Source organism: Loxodonta africana, chromosome 8 (assembly GCF_030014295.1).
Source record: "Loxodonta africana isolate mLoxAfr1 chromosome 8, mLoxAfr1.hap2, whole genome shotgun sequence".
Taxonomy (NCBI): Eukaryota; Metazoa; Chordata; class Mammalia; order Proboscidea; family Elephantidae; genus Loxodonta; species Loxodonta africana.
In genome coordinates, this window is record NC_087349.1 from 18196874 (window position 1) to 18214814 (window position 17941).

The following is a 17941-nucleotide window of genomic DNA, read 5'->3' on the forward strand; positions in this document are numbered from 1 at the left end:
AATTGAAAGAGAAAATAAAATGACAATATTCACATTAGACAATAGGTGAATACTTTTTAAAGGAGTACTGATGTCCCAGTAGTTAAAGAGCTCAGCTGCTAGCCAAAAGGTCAGCAGTTTGAATCCATCAGTTGCTCCTTAGAAATCTTATGGGGCAGTTCTACTCTGTCCTATAGGATTGTTATGAGTCAGAACCGGCTTGATGGCAATGGTTTACTCTTTAAAAGACAAATACATCCTTACCCTGCTCTTCTTTTATACACAGTATTTTTAACATACTACATAACTTTTTTTTATTAAACAGTAATTGTTTACTGCCTTCTCTCTGCTCTAGAATGTAAGCTCCATGACAGAGGTTGTTTTGTTCACGATTTTATTGCCTGTGCCTAGAACAGTACCTGGCACACAAGTTACTCAGCTATTTATTAAAAGAATAAATGAATGCTAACTGCCAGAATGAAGCCAGAGGGAGGAAAGGGGTAGAGAGAGGTATGCGTATAAGACAGGGTACTAATTAACTGATTTATTTTCTGGGCCAGCTCTAATTCAATAGTAGAGACAAAATATTTAAATCTTGACCTGGAAAAACAAAAATAGGATGTAAGTGAACCACAGGTTTGTTTAATAAGGTCAGGGTCATTTAAAATATCTGTTCATGGCATACAATGACAATGACATAACTTCTAAGAAAAAAAAAATAACAAATTTTGGGGTATTGGATGCCACTTTGCTTTCCTAAGTAGGTCCAAATCCCCAGAGTTAATGATTCTTTATTTGTCTAAGAAATCCATTCAACAAGCGATAGCCATCCTGCGTTATCCAATTTGTGCAACACTGACATTAGCAACTGCAAATTATTCTTATTTCAAAATGTTAGTTGAAATATAATTTATATTTAGAAAGCAAATCTTATGGACTCAACTATTTCACAACAAAGGAGTCCTGGTGGCACAATATTTAATAAGCGTGTGGCTGCTAACCAAAAGGTTGGCAGTTCGAACCCAATGGCTGCTCCGTGGGAGAGAAGACCTGGCGAGGTGCTCCTGTAAAGATTACAGCCTAGGAAACCCTATGGGGCAGTTCTACTGTGTCATACAGGATCCTTATGACCCAGAATCGACTCGATGGCACACAACAACAACAACTTCACAACATTTTGTCATGGATCTAAAAATGTCGCTGTTTCAATGCTACTTATCTTTTACACATGAACAAGTACCATATGTTCAAAAACCTAAATAAATATCAGAATGAAGCGAAATAGTTAAATTTACTTTAGCAGGGCCAAATAATCCAGTATTTCTTTTTTCCTAGTTTGCCTTAAATTCATGTGTCCTTTTCATATTCCTATTCAAAAAATCTGTCTGGGACATTTTAGAGACTATCCAAACACATTCCACAGTAAATATATTAAAAAATTATACACACACATTTAAATTACAAATACACACCTATTCATATATGTAATGTAACATATACATAAAAATACACATTTATATTTATTTTCGTATTTACATACACTCACATACATCAACCTAATCCTAATAATAAACTCAACCCTGTGCCAGTCTTTAGTAGTTATGTAAAAATTTTCATCTCCTTAACAAGAGTTTGGTAAACTTCCCAGGGTGATGTGCTGAGGTTCTAACCTTTGTTTTTCAGATAATCTCGAAAGAAAAACAGTGAATCACTTTCATAAGCAGTGGTAATGGGCGTAACTGTGCTTCAAGGTGCAAGAGGGTAAGAGGCAAATTCATTGCTCTTGAATGTTTTCACCTCGTTTTGTCTTAGTACTGAGCCTTTGAATTAAGAATTCTGTAACGAGGGTTGGCAAACTATGGTGCTATCCATTAATTTACATACTGTCTGGCTGTTTTCACCCTACAAAAGCAAGGTCGAACAGCTGCAAAAGCTATGTATGGCTTATAAAACTGAAAATATTTACTATCTGGCCCTTGAAGAAAAAGTCTGCTGACCTCTATTCTATAATCTTCTTTTAAAATACAAGTATCAGAGATATATGATTTACTATGAATCAATACAGCAAACCACTTACATTAAAACATCTAGACGAGAAGTCATTGAGGGAATGGAAATTTTTTGGGTGAAATGGAAATCAATGGAGAGACAAAAAAATTTCAAAGTCTATAAAATGGGGGTGGGGGAGCAGAATGGTGTGTCATTATAGGGAAGGTATAAAAGGACTATTGGGCTAGTGGAGGACAGGAAGATAACAAAGAATGTGGGAGAAACCAAGAGCAAATTTTACCTGCTTCTTACGTATTGTCTCATTTTGCCTACCAAAAAAAAAAAAAAACTGCAAACCCACTGCTGTTGAGTCGATTGTGACTCATACCAGCTTAAAAGCAGGAGAGAGAAATGACAAGGGCGGTCTATCAGTGACAGAAGCACTGGGAGGATTCACAGCACTCGGGGAGGTAAGGGTACCATGTTTATATAATCTGTACTGCAGGGTATTATAAAAATTACTTTTATTACAAGACCATACTAGAAACTATATACTTCTCTTTTCTTTGATCTCCGATATCCTATATGCCTATTACTCTGCATAATGTTAATTTTTGCCTTCCAGCTATCCATTCAAATCTATTACTGATGTTTTTAACAGCTGTATTGAGGAATAATTCATACTGTAAAATTCACCTATTTAAACTGTACAGTTCAGTGGTTTTTGGTATATTCACACTGTTGTGAAACCATCAGCACAACCTAATTTTAGGACATTTTCATCATCCCCCAAAGAAATCCCACATCCATTGGCAGTTACTCCCCATTCCTCCTCTCCACCCCTACTCTGGCAACTAATCTGCCCTATGTCTCTAGAGATTAGCCTATTCTGGACATTTCATATAAATGGAATCATATAATATGTGGTCTTTCATGACTGGCTTCTTTCACCTGGCATAATGTTTTCAAGGTTCATCCATGCATGTATTAGTACATTATTCCTTTTTATTGTTAAGTAATATTCCATTGTAGGGACAGTCCACAATTTTTTTAAATCCAGTCACCAGCTGATGGGCGTATGTATTGTTTCTACTTTTTGGCTACTATGAATACTGCTGCTATGAACACTTGTATACAAGTTTTTGGGTGGAAATATGTTTTCATTGCTCTTGGGTATATGCCTTTGAGGCATTTTGAGGAATTGCAAAATTGTTCTCCAAAGTGGCTGCCCATTTTACATGTTCACCCTCAATGTGTGAGGGTTATAATTTCTCCACATCTCCATCAACAACTGTTACTGTCTTCCTTATTACAGCCATCTTAAGATAAGTGATGTGGTATCTCATAGTGGATTTTATTTGCATTTCCCTAATGAAACCCTGGTGGCATAGAGGGTTAAGAGCTACGTCTGCTAACCAAAAGGTTGGCAGATTGAATCCAACAGATGCTCCTTGGAAACTCTATGGGGTAGTTCTACTCTGTCGTATAGAGTCACTATGAGTCAGAAACAACTTGATGGCAACTTTTTTTTTTGAGCATCTTTTCATGTGTTTATTAGTCATTTGTGTATCTTCTTTGGAGAAATGTCTATTCAAGTCCTTTGCCTATTTTGTGACAGGGTTGTTTGTATTTTTGTTATTGAGTTGCAGGAGATCTGGCTATTAAACCCCTATCAGATACAGGGTTAACAAATATTTTCTCTTGTTCTGTAGGTTGTCTCATTTTCTTGATAAAACTCCTGATGCACAACAGTTTTTAATTCTGATGAAGCCCAACTGATTATCTGCTTTTGTTACTCATGTTTTTGGGGTCATGTATAAGAATCCATTGTCAAAACAAGGTCTTGAAGTTTTACTATGTTTTCTTAAGAGTTTTATGGTTTTGTTTTTATTTATTTCGATGCATTTTGAGATAATTTTCATATATGGTACGACATAGTGGTCCAACTTCATTCTTCTGCACGTGGAGATTCACTTGTCTCAGCATCATTTTTTGAAGAGACCATTCTTCCCCCATTGAATGCACATGGCACCCTTGTCGAAAATCAACTGACCATAGATGTATGGGTTTATTTCTGGATTCTCAATTCTATTCCATTGGTCTGTATGTCTACCCTTATACCAGTGTTTTGATTTACTATAGTTTTGCAATATGTTTTTGAAAAGGGGAGTTTGAGTCCTCCTACACTGTTCTACTTTTTCAAGATTGTTGTGGTTATTTGGAGCCTACTTTAATATTTTTAATTTTACTGTTTTCCTCCACCCAGTATTGCTGTTGAGTTGTATAATATCTGTCTTTTTCTTCCTTTACAGATGATCTGCTTTTTCTCATTGAAATCTTTGAAAACATTTTCCATGTCTTTGATATTCTTAATTTTATTTAAATATGTCTAGGAATGAGTTTTTCCTTACTTTTCCTGCTTGGTTGTTTTATGAGCCCTTTCATTTAATCTATGGTCTGTCTTCTTTTTTAACTTCTTTGCATTATTTCTTCAATTATTTGACTTAATAAATTTTTATTTTTCTTTCCTTTTGGAACATCAGTTAAAAGACACTGGCATTTACACAACTATGCTCTACATCCCTTAGCTTTTCTTTCATATTTTCTCTCTCTTCACCTCCCCACCACCCACCTGTTTCTTCTTGGAAGACTGCTTCATTCTAACCTTTCCACTGATTAATTATTCATATCCATCCTATTTACATCATCTACTATAGCCTTCATTTCTCATTTAATGTATTTTATTTTTTTCATGTGCAATATTTCCATTCAGTTCCTTCCTATGATTTCTAGACCTTGTTTCATATTACTAATGCGTTTCCTTATATCTTTAAGTATACTGATCATGCTTATTTTAAATTCTTGGGTCATCTATTTTAATAACTGTTTTAGATCATATACGTTAAGTTTACTGATTTCTTTCAAATAGTTGTAGTCCTCAATCTGTCTGGTTATACTGGTCTGTGAAGTCATATTTTTGAGGGTATCAGCTATTCTTTCCGGTAATATACACAGGGGAGGACCCAAAGGCCAGGCCCTAACTAGCATCAGTACCAGTGTGTTTAAGGAAAATAGGATGAGTGTAGTGTGACGATGCCTATTATTAATGATCATTAATCATTACTCCCCTCTGCAAGGCTTAACCAAAACCCATTGTTGAGTTGACTCTGACTCATAGCAACCCTACAGGACAGCCTAGAACTGCCCCATAAGTTTCCAAAGAGCAGCTGGTGAATTTGAACTGCTGACCTTTTGGTTAGCAGCCGAACTCTTAACCACTTTGCCAACAGGGCTCCGTGCGAGAGTTACATTATCTTTAAACTTTTTGGGGAAATAGAAGGCTGTGTCCCTGAGCATTAAAGGTATGTATGTGTGTGTAGAAATGATTTACTGAGAGTAAATGGTCAGTCCACATCTGTTTTCAGCAACTCTGAACTCTAGTAGGGTTTCTGCACTGCCATACTGTGGCCCTTGGATTCTGACACTAGAGGTATATCATACTCCTGTTGGTATCTATAGTAAAGTGCCAAGAATGAACTCAAGGTAATTTGAGGGGGAGACAAAAGTAGACCTTAAAAGCTTTCTTTTAATCTAACCTGTCACTAACATCTCAAGTGACACTTTGCCTCGGACTGCAGCCACCAACCTGTTAACAGATAAACATGTTCAAGACAGTCTTCCTTTGAAGAATTTCTGGAATCCAGCTGTCTCTCATTTTTATTTCTCTAGGGTTGACTTTGGGGAAGGCAGTCAGCAGTCTGTGTTAGCTTCCTATTCTGGTAGAACTATTTTTATTTTATAACCTTCTATATTGTTTAAGTTTTGCTTTATTAATTACGTACATTAATTTTATAACAATAAAAATAAAAACTGGTTCAATAAAAATGGCATTATCAAAAACCCGAAAGACCTAAAGTCAAAACCAGGAAAGAAGTCTTTATTTTAACATGCCCTAACTATTCATACAGTCTTCTGCATTAATTTTCTTCCCCGGAAGAAAACAAGGCTATCTTTTCAAAGTAATAGTTTCTGATGGGTGATAGTGGCGGTGTAGGGGAGGCGGGAGAAGAGGGCAAGCAAGGAGGAGGATGGAAGATTTGCAACATATATGATTTAAAAAGCTTTTAGATTCAATTGCCAAAAAGCTTGCTGAATACCAGGAATCTTGACCAGTCTTTATAAACTGACTCACAAAGAAAAATTAACCAAACAGATCTGTAAACAAGATCATATGTTGATAATGAACACATTTTAAAAGGACACTTGTCTGAGGAAATAGAGAATAAGAGCTACACAACAAAGAACTATTAGTGCCAAACTGTTATTTTTGCATTGCTTTTCCAGGGAATAATGGTAAACCTTCAACTCTCCTAATTCCTCTTTAGCATCTTTAAAGCATCAAATAGGACAGCTAATTAGGAAGTCAAGTAAAATATTTTATCTGACAGTTTGAATCACATTTTTTCTCCTTGGTTTATCCAAAAGCCAACTGGGGGAGATTACCAGAACTTTTATCACAAGGACACCCTAACCCTAACCCTAGAGGGGATAAAAAGATACTTTTGAAGTCCTTTCAATTCTCTAAGAAGATACATTACTGAATTAACTCATGAACTAATCTCAACTCTTATTTTTCTTTATGTTATTTATTATTCATTACTTCAGGTATGGAACAGGAGGGGAAATGAGAAATTTAATCAAAACAGCTTTCTACAAATTCTCTGTTAGGATATTTTTCAAGCCAAGTAAAAGAAGACCTAACTAAGAGTGGATTAATAAACTCATTTAACAAAGTTATATTACAGGATTATTTCAGCAGTTCAACCAAATCATGGTGTGAAGTTAACATCTCAACGAGTCTCTTGGCCTTCCCCATGTTTTTGAAATTTGCCAGTACCAGCTCTAGGCAGCACATTCTCATATACTGCATCCCAAACAGGGAGGTAAAGGCCTCTTTCAATATTTAGTTGCATTAGGGAGAAAATTTTTCTCAAGTATCCCCCAGTGGACTTTCCCTATGTCTCACTGACAAGAGCTGTGCTGCATAGAGGCAAGAAAAGTGAAATAATCCAACAAAGGATAATAATGACTAGTTTAAACAGCGATTCATCCCCTGGGGCTGGGCAATTTGCCATTAAACAAAAAAAAAAAAAAAAGAACTCGTTGCTGCTGAGTTGATTCCAACTCATAGCGGCCCTACATGACAGCGTAGACGTGCCCCCACAGGGTTTCCAAGGCTGTAAATCTCACAGAAGCAAACTGCCATACCAGTCTCCTGAGGAGCGGCTGACGGGTTTGAACCCATGACCTTTCAGTTAGCAGCGGGGCGCTTAACCACTGCACCACCAGGGCTCCAAACAAAATTAAGTTTTGGTTAAAAAGAAGAAATCTCCAACGGCTATTGGGTAGGCAACCAACAGTATCTGTGCATTTCTTATGTTCTAAATTTGAGACATTTTAAATGTTGGGAGGGATCTTGTCAAGTTCTAGCAATAACTGCAGTCTACAACTCCTATTACTTTACTTGAACCTGGGTTTCTATCATTCATTATTTACTTTTTATAAAACTGCAACTAGCTTTGGACACTCGACAATGTAGTATTTATTGATTTATCTCAGTTGCATTAAAGCTACAAAAAAGTAATCTCATTGACTGGATCAACCATAATTTATTTAACTGGCTACTTAAAAAAAAAATTACTGGTGGATAATTAAAGTTGTTTCCAGGATTTTCTGTTCTTGCAAATGATACAGCAAAAAATATCTCCGTACAGGTAATCTTTGTGTACGTATGAAAGTATGTGAGTAGGATAAATGCTCAGTTTAAAAGTATATGTATTTTAATAGATAATCGTTAAAATACTCTCAAAAAAAGGTTGCACCAATTTATATTTTATCAGAGTGTAAGAGGCTGTCTACTTCCTCATGACTGAGCCAACACTTAGTGATCTTTTAACTTACGATTTAAAAATTATGAATGAAGCCGAACATCTTTCCTTAAATACATTTGTTGGCTATATGAATTATATTTACCCATGTCATTTGCCATTGTTCTACTGCAGGCGTGTCTCTTCCTTTCTGATTTGTAAGCGCCTTTTGTTTATAGTCAGATATTAACCTTTGTCTGTTGTAGCTGCTAGTTTGTCATTTATCATTTAATTTCGAGTAATTTTTGGTCACACAGAATTTTTCAACTTGCAAGAAAATAAAACCTCATCTTTTTCTTTATGACTTCTGGGTTTGCATTATGTTTGGATTTTTTCCCAATCCTAGATTATCAAAATATTTGACTTATAATTTTATTTTTTAAGTATAAAAGCTTGAGTCTACCTAGAATTTCTTTCATAGATAGCAGTCAAATAAGTACTCAGGTTTTTTGCGGGGGGGCAACTCTTTAGGCAAGTGTTAATGTCATTCACGTATAATCCATTTTCCCTCTCTGACTGAAAATGTCAGCTTTATCATGTAGTAAATTTCCATACATATTCTGGATATTTTTATACCATCTATTCCATTCCATTCATCTGTATCAAACTGCAGCTTTATAAATATCTAGTAGTGCTAGTACTACTTTGTTACCTTTAATTTTAAAAAGTCTCCTTAGTGTTCTTGCATGTTTGTTTATAGAGGTGAACTTTAACTTACATTAACTACCAAATGCATGTTGCTGTGATGCTGGAAGCTATGCCACCGGTATTCAGATACCAGCAGGGTCACCCATGGAGGACGAGTTTCAGCTGAGCTTCCAGACTAAGACAGACTAGGAAGAAGGACCCGGCAGTCTACTTCTGAAAAGAATTAGCCAGTGAAAACCTTATGAATAGCAGTGGAACACTGTTGGATATAGTGCTGGAAGATGAGCCCCCCAGGTTGGAAAGCACTCAAGGGATGACTGGGGAAGAGCTGCCTCCTCAAAGTAGAGTCGACCTTAATGATGAGGATGGAGTAAAGCTTTTGGGACCTTCATCTGCTGTTGTGGCATGACTCAATATGAGAAGTAACAGCTGCAAACATCCATTGATAATCAGAACATGGAATGTATGAAGTATGAATCTAGGAAAATTAGAAATTGTCAAAAATGAAATGGAACACATAAACATCGATATCCTAGGCATTAGTGAGCTGAAAGGGACTGGTATTGGCCATTTTAAATCGGATAATCATATAGTCTACGACGCTGGGAATGACAACTTGAAGAGGAATGCTGTTGCATTTATCATCAAAACGAACATTTCAAGATCTATCCTGAAGTACAACGCTGTCAGTGATAGGATAATATCCATACGCCTACAAGCAAGACCAGTTAATACAACGATTACTCAAATTTGCACACCAGCCACTAAGGCCAAAGATGAAGAAATTTAAGATTTTTATCAGCTTCTGCACTCTGAAATCAATCGAATGTGCGATCAGGACGCATTGGTAATTACTGGTGATTGGAATTTGAGAGTTGGAAACAAAGAAGAATGATCAGTAGTTGGAAAATACGGCCTTGGTGACAGAAACAATGCCGGAGACTGAAAGACAGAATTTTGCAAGACCAACCCCTTCTTCATTGCAAATACCTTTTTTCACCAACATCAATAGCAGCTATACACATGGGCCTCGCCAGATGGAATACACAGGAATCAAATCAACTACATTTGTGGAAAGAGATGATGGAAAAGCTCAATATCATCAGTCGGAACAAGGCCAGGGGCTGCCTATGGAACAGACCATCAATTGCTTATAATCAAGTTCAAGTTGAAATTGAAGAACATCTGAGCAAGTCCACAAGAGCCAAAATACAACCTTGAGTACATCCCACCTGAATTTAGAGACGATTTCAAGAACAGATTTGACATGTTGAACACTAATGACTGAAGATCAGATGAGCTGTGGAATGACACCAAGGACATCATACAAGAAAAAAGCAAGAGGACATTGAAGATAGGAAAGAAAGAAAAGATCAAGACGGATGTCAGAGCAGACTATGAAACTTGCTCTCGAATGCTGAGTGGCTAAAGCAAAAGGAAGAAATGATGAAGTAAAAGAACTGAACAGAAGATTTCAAAGGGCGCTTCGAGAAGACAAAGTATTATAACGACATGTGAAAAGACCAGGAGATAGAAAACCAGAACGGAAGAATATGCTCAGCGTTTCTCAAGCTGAAAAGAACTGAAGAAAAAATTCAAGCCTTGAGTTGCAGTAATGAAGGATTCTACAGTGAAAATATTAAATGATGCAGGAAGCATCAAGAGAAGATGGAAGGAATACACAGAGTCATCATACCAAAAAGAATTAGTCAACACTCAACCATTTCAAGAGGTAGCATATGATCAGGAACTGATGTTACTGAAGAAAGAAGTCCAAGCTTCACTGACGGCATTCGTGAAAAACAAGGCTCCAGGAATTGATGGAATATCAATTGAGATGTTTCAACAAACGGATGCAGCGCTGGAAGTTCTCAGTTGTCTCTGCCAAGAAATTTAGAAGACAGCTACCTGGCTGTCCATATTTACGAATATGAGATTCATAATGAGATCCGTATTTTGCCTATTGCCAAGAAAGGTGATCCAACTGAATGGGGAAATTATCGAAAAATGTCATTAATATCACACGCAAGCAAAAGTTTGCTGAAGATCATTCAAAAGTGGCTGTAGCAGTGTATTGACAAAGAACTGCCAGAAATTCAGGCCGGATTCAGAAGAGGACGTGGAACCAGGGATATCATTGCTGATATCAGATGGTTCTGGGATGAAAGCAGAGAATACCAGAAGAATGTTTACCTGTGTTTCACTGACTATGCAAAGGCATTCATTCAACTGTGTGGATCATAACAAATTACAGATAACATTCTGAGGAATGGGAATTCCAGAACACTTAATTGTGTTCATGAGGGACCTGTACATAGATCAAGAGGCAGTTTTTCGGACAGAACAAGGGGATACTGATTGGTTTCAAGTCAGGAAAGGTGTGCATCAGGGTTGTATCCTTTCACCATACCTATTCAATCCGTATGCTGAGTTAATAATCCGAGAAGCTGGACTATATGAAGAAGAATGGGCATCAGGATTGGAGGAAGACTCATTAACAGCCTGTATTATACAGATGACACAACCCTGCTTGCTGAAAGTGAAGAGGACTTGAAGTACTTACTGATGAAGATTAAAGATCACAGCCTCCAGTATGGATTATACCTCAACATAGAGAAAACAAAAATCCTCACAACTGGACCAATAAGCAACATCATGATAAACGGAGAAAAGACTGAAGTTGTCAAGGATTTCATTTGACTTGGATCCACAATCAACACCCAGGGAAACGGCAGTCAAGAAATCAAAAGACGCATTGCATTGGGCAAATCTGCTGCAAAGGATGTCTTTAAAGTGTTGAAAAGCAAGGATGCCACCTTGAAGACTAAGGTGTGCCTGACCCAAGCCATGGTATTTTCACTCGCATCATATGCATGTGAAAGCTGGACAATGAATAAGGAAGACTGAAGCAGAACTGACGCCTCTGAATTGTGTTGGTGAAGAATATTGAATACACCACGGAGTGCCAGAAGAACGAACAAATCTGTCTTGGAAGAAGTACAACCAGAATGCTCCTTAGAAGCAAGGATGGCGAGACTGCACCTTACATACTTTGGACATGTTGTCAGGAGGGATCAGCCCCTAGAGAAGGATATCATGCTTGGTAAAATAGAGGGTCAGTGAAAAAGAGGATGACCCTCAATGAGGCTACCTGACACAGTGGCTGCAACAATGGGCTCAAGCATAACAACAATTGTGGGGATGGCGCAGGACCAGTAAGTGTTTTGTTCTGTGGTACTCAGGGTTACTGTGAGTCGGAACCAACTCGATGGCACCTAACAACAAAAACAATCAAATGACCTAATTTATATATTTTAAAAATATAAAATACTTTTATAAGCTTGTAACTAGGAAAAAAAAAAACACTGCTAGGAGAGTGGAAAGGGGAAATTATGGAAAGTTATTATCACCAATAATAGAAGAAGTTAAAAAAAAGTGCACAATCCATTTTTTTTGAATAACAGCACACCAAATACAAAAGATGCTAAATGGGAGGCAATGAAGCCTAAATCAGAAAAAAAAGACACTAGCTTGTGGAGTCAATCCCGACCCAGAGCAACCCTATAGTTACACTGAAAATAAGCACCACCATTTCCTAGTAAAGTAACTAATCTTTGTGAATGTCAGCAAATCATTAGCTTCAGCATCTTCTCTGTGTTGCTGAATTGGCCTCACTTAGTTAACCGATAGGAGTGCTGGTGGTGAATGGTTAAGCGCTCAATTGCTAACCGAAAGGTTGGTGATTCGAACCCACCAGCTGTTCCATGAGAGAAAAGACCTGGTAATCTGCTCCTGTAAAGAGTTACTGCCTAGGAGACCTTATGAGACAGTTCTATTCTGTCCTATAGGGTCACTATAAGTTGGAATCAACTCAACAGCACACCATACAAGTTAATCAGTAAAAGTCTAAAAGGGTCAAAAATACAAGGACTAATTATTATGCTGATTAAAAAAAACAATGTCACCTAAGCACATTTCCAGGGCTTAAATGAAAATCAGCAAGGTTTTGCTTTTCAAGTTTTCATGAAAATATGTTAACAGGTAAATGAGATCTTGTAGACGATCTAAGGACACTAATGTAGCTCTCAGCAAGATGGGCAAGACATTTACCTGTCAAAACTCTGAGATCAGGTGAGAACATGAAATCATCTGGTCCAATACCTTAATTTTTAAATGAATGATCAGATCTGGAGAAGTTGTGTCCTTCTGCCAAAGTTGCAGAAGGATGAGTGGCAGGTGCAGATGAAGAGAGACAAGTCTGCTGACTAGATTCACTGATCTTTCAGTTAGACAAATCTGCCACTATGGTTAGGAGAGCAAGGAATAAACAATGGCAGATTTGGGAAAATACAGTCAATAGAACTTAAGGAACGAAACAAGTAAACACAACTACTATAGAACAGGAATCCAGGTTTTAAGAGCTTTGCATCACCAATGCCGGACCTAGCATGTGGAAAACGGGGAAGACGCGACGTATGTTTGCTACTTTGAACAAACACAGACATGCGAAAGCAATCCTCTTAAAATGGACTGAGTGTCGTTAGCACGCCCTAAAGCTCTGGTGGTGTGACAGGCTACTAAAGATATTCTTCAGTTAGTGTTAAATACAGAGCTTACATATGCGGAGTCTGCTAAACCCCTTGTGTTCAGACTTATTGCCAAAAGTTATTCAGAAATAAACTCAAATTTTAGATATGATGAATTTTGATGTATTATGTATGTGTTAGACACAATAATAATAAATTCCTTCTTTCTAAGCTTTTTTTTCTAAGCAGCTGCCAATTTGCTAATTTAAATTATACTTTCCTTCTGAGGGGAAGATAAAGTTGTTATACTCTAGTTAAAAAATTAAAAAAAAAAAGAGTTCAAGTTTCTTCAGATCTTAAAACGTTGAATCTAAGGCCATACATTTAGATAATTATGAACAGCAACTGTTTAAGATTTTATAGTATTTGACACAATTAAATAACAAAAAATTACAACAAGAAGCTGTAATTTTACAATTAGATATATCACCTCTAATTGGGTAGCAACAGTACAAACAAATATCTTCTATGGTCTCAAACGATCGAAATCTCATGACATCTTAAATGCAGTTTTAATAAAATAACCCACATTACTGAATCGTAGACAAACATAGTAATTGTATGTTAAGTCCATCTCAAATTACAGTAATTAACTGTAGTAATAAAGCTTTGGAAGAACAGTTAAACAACCAGAACGACTAAATACTAAATACTACAGAGCAACCACATAATACTATGAAACCAATAAAATAGGCATTTTCCATAAATAATACTGTGAGAATTTAAACATTACCTGCCTTGTCCCCAGGACTATTCATGGCTTAAAAAAAAACTTAATAACCTAGTTGTTGTCATTAGCTGCCATGGAGTCAGCTCCCAATGCATGGTGGCCCGTGCACTATGAAATCAGACCACTGTGAATCACAGGGTTTCATTAGTTGAGTTTCAGAAATAGATGGCCAGGCCTTTCTTCCTAGTCTGTCTTAGTCTGGAAGCTCCACGGAAACGGTTTTGCATCACAGCAACATGCATGTCTCCACTGTACCCACTGTACTTTTTCACATGATTTAAAAGTAATTGTATAGGAGGACAATACGATATATCATACTTCTGACACAAGGCTTGCTGAACACTCTAACTTAATCCAGGGGAGGATGTTTAAGAGATCTAGAGTACTGAAAAGATTGAATGCTCTTGAAGAAATCTTGACTAAATTCTATGTATTTCAGCTGAGCGTTTCAACGGTTTTGAAAAGCAGAGTCAAGATCATACTGCCAGATGAATACCTACACTTCTGTGTTAACAATTAAGGTGAGAGCCATAGGCTTTAATATCCAACCTGAGCTTCAGAATTCAGAGACAGTGATCTATAAGCTAAGATCTGAAAGATGAGCACAGGTTAGCTAGATTTTAGAGGCAGAAGGGAAGAATGATTCAGGTAGGAGGAAAGAGTATGGATAAAAGGCCTGAGGCAAGAAAAAGTATGTCATCTATAAGAGTTAATATTCAGTGGTCACGAAACAAAGAGATGGTGGAGGGGTGAACGCAGAAACCAAGAATTGGGCTGGTGAATAAGCTGGGGGCATGTCAAGGAGTTTGTGAGTTAGGCTGAGTTTGGACTTTATCCTGAGGGCAAAGAAAACTGATTAGAAGTCTAGGCAAGGAAGAAAAACCATCAAGTTTACATAAATTTTTTTTTCTTATCTTAATCAGCATTAATCAATTAATTAGCATTAATCAAGCATGGTAGAAAGAATAACTTTTTCCACTCACTCTTGGATCTAAATGCCAGCTCTATCATTAAGTAGTTGTATAATGCTGAATATATTACTCAACTTCACTGAGTTCAATTTTTCTCATCTGCTAAATGAGAATAATACCACCAATCAGAGATGAAATCTATAAAGCTCTGTGCTTAGTGTCTGGCTTATAGTAGGAACTAAATAAAGAATAGCTATTATTACCCATATTACCCATCACAGTAGCTAGCTATAAGCAGGAGTCCCTGGGTGGTACAAATGGATAAGCAGTCAACTACTAACCGAAGAGTTGGCCGTTCAAACTCACCCAGAGATGCCTTGGAAGTAAGGCCTGGCAATCTGCTTCTGACAGGTCACAACCTTCAAAACACTACAGGGTGCAGTTCTACTCTGCACACATGGAGTTGCCTGAGTTGGAATTGACTGGATGGCAGCTAAGAGCAGTAATAGCCTATAAGCACTTTGAGACCATGATCTTCTTGTTCACCACTGAATCCCTAATTGAGCGCTGAGCCAGCACTTAGTATTTTTCAGCATATATTTGTCAAGTCAATTATTATCTTCACTACCTTTTATCGGTACGGCAACATTAAGATTGTAGGGGACTAGTAATAGGGAATCCAGGGTTGTGAAGGGAGAGTGTTGACACGTCATGGGGTTGTTTACCAATGTCACAGAACAATGTGTGTACTAACTGTTTGATGAGAAACTAGTTTGTTCTGTAAACCTTCATCTAAAGTACAGCAAAAAAAAAAAAAGACCATAGGGGAATTTATACCTGTCTCCTCCTAGTTATTTTAAAGGGAAGTTAGAATAACTCTTTAAAGCTAAAGGAAGTCTAATATTAAACCATGCACTTCCACAGCATTAAATAAATGAGTAAACAAATAAGACAGATGGCTTCAGCCATGGTTAGAAATGTTATTAGCCAATTCTTACAGCATTTAAGTCCATAAACAGTACGCTTACGCTGCTACTTTAGACATCACGGACTGACTTCCCGTTATAGTACGAGACGTTTGAGCTCTCCTACACTATGCCTCCACTCCTCTCACCCTATCCTCCCACTACATTTCATTCCAATTTTTGGTTAAATTGACTGTAGTTTTTACATTATTGTGATTAGGGATATAATATCCACTGTACAACTAAGCAATTTACTGTGAGAATATCTTCGTTCCTGTAAAATTTTTTGCTTTTTCTCTTATGTTTCTATCCTTGATCTTTTACATTAGATCTGTTATTTACCTACCAATTGCTTTTTGTTCCAAATGCGTCCACTTTATCCACAAATCTCACTTCTTATGAGGAAGAGAGGTCTCCCTTCCTATGTTCTCCTGCTCCCGTTACGCAAGTCCATCAGGTCTGCTGGGCAGACGCCACGCTGGGCTCCCCTTCACTGCGTTAGTGTGCTGGGTCCTCTTTTTCCTAGTTCCTCTGTTTTCTTTTTTAAAATACTTGTATTTCCTTTTGTTGGCATATATGGTTCAGTAACTTTCTAAGAAAGGTCTATTACTTTTTCAGTCTTGTGCTGCATGATTCAACAGCCATTTCTAACCTCTTTTTCTCTTGTACAATATAAAGGCTGGAAAAGCTAGAAACTTGCTTTCCCAGCTTCTCTTAAAGGCAGTTCTCAGTTCTCGTCAGTGAAATGTAAGCAGGAGCCTGTTTGGAGCTTTTTGGGCAAAGTTCTGATTTCCCTTGCTTTTTTCTACTTGAAATGGGACATGATGTTTAAGGTGCTTCAGCCATCTTGCCATCCTGAGGCTACAGCCATGTTAAAGAGGCCAAACAGAAAGAACCCGGAATCTTTGATGACACTGTTGAGCCGCTACAGCAGTCCCAGATTGTCTATCTCTGGATATCTGGTTTCGTGAGAGAAAGGATTCCCTATTTGTCTGTCATCGTTAGTTGGGTTTTCTATTACTCGCAGGCAACATTCCATTGACAAACCTTGAGTATCTGAAAGTAACATTTCTTTCCTCTTGTTTCACTGGTGTTTTGGCTAGAAAAATAATTCCAGCTTCATTACAATTTTCCCTCAGAATTTTTAAGACCTTGTTCTTCCACCTTATGGCTTCCACTGTTGCTGAGACTTTATCATTCTAAAGTGCTGTTCCTTTGAATATGAACTGGTCTTGCTCTAGGAACTTTCAGGATCTTCTCTTCGGTTTTAATACATGAAACTGTACAATGCACTATCGTATGACTTCATGGTGAGAGTCTTTTTTTAATTCAAGGTACCGACTTCTGGTTGTTGTTAGCTGCTGTATGTAGAGTCTGCCTTCTGCCTCACGGCAATACCATGTACAATGGGATCAGATTATTGTGACCCACAGGGTTTTCACTGGTTGATTTTTCAGAAGCAAATTGCCAGGCCTTTCTCCTAGTCCTTCTTCGTCTGGATGCTCCACTGAAACCTGCACAATTGTGCCAGGGCAATGTGCATAAACTGGGGCTGACTCAGGCAAATCAGCCACCCTACCACTAGGAGAAAAATTTCTTGGAGGCTGCACTTATAAACTTATAAGGTATTACCAATCATGTGAAGTCCTTCCTTAGAAAACAGACATATCCTACTACGTTAGAGCATAACACATAGGCCACTACAGTGAAAATAGAAGGTGGAAAAGATCAGAAAATATAAAATAATCACTTTAAGATATTAATTCTTGCAAAGGGTCCCCATAAGCACACACAAATAATTCTTTTAAAAATTCACACACTGTTCACACATTCTCAAAGGAGATAATAGTTCACACATTTTAAAACAGGTATAACTAGATAATTTAGCTGGTGGCATTTTCTTCCTCTTACTCTGAATTACTTCAATTATAGAAGTATGGAAAAAGTGAAGAACAGTTTCATAGAAAAGAAACTGGACTACAGTCTTCTACTTAAAGCAGTTAAAACATAAGAGAAGAATCACTAAAATGCCCTTACCCATCCCAGAATCCTTCTTGGTGCCATCTGATATTATGTCTACATGGTCAGAGTCCACATCATAACTGAAGAAATCATTCAAATAGGTCTTTGACCGCTGGCCACCAAATACATATAAGCAACGGTTTTTCTAAGAAAAAAAAAAAGGGCAAAGAAAAAGGTATTCACT

The 17941-nt window shown here is 37.4% G+C and overlaps 1 protein-coding gene across 6 annotated transcripts in view; it reads right to left on the minus strand.

The window, feature by feature from the left end:
* Positions 1-17941, minus strand: part of MKLN1 (muskelin 1) — a 159531-nt gene that overhangs the window by 28463 nt on the left and 113127 nt on the right. For all 6 annotated transcript variants that reach the window (XM_064289723.1, XM_064289727.1, XM_064289724.1 and 3 more), the window contains exon 12: positions 17773-17902. In XM_064289723.1, the coding sequence (XP_064145793.1) occupies positions 17773-17902 (130 nt within the window). The remainder of the gene's footprint in view (positions 1-17772; positions 17903-17941) is intronic.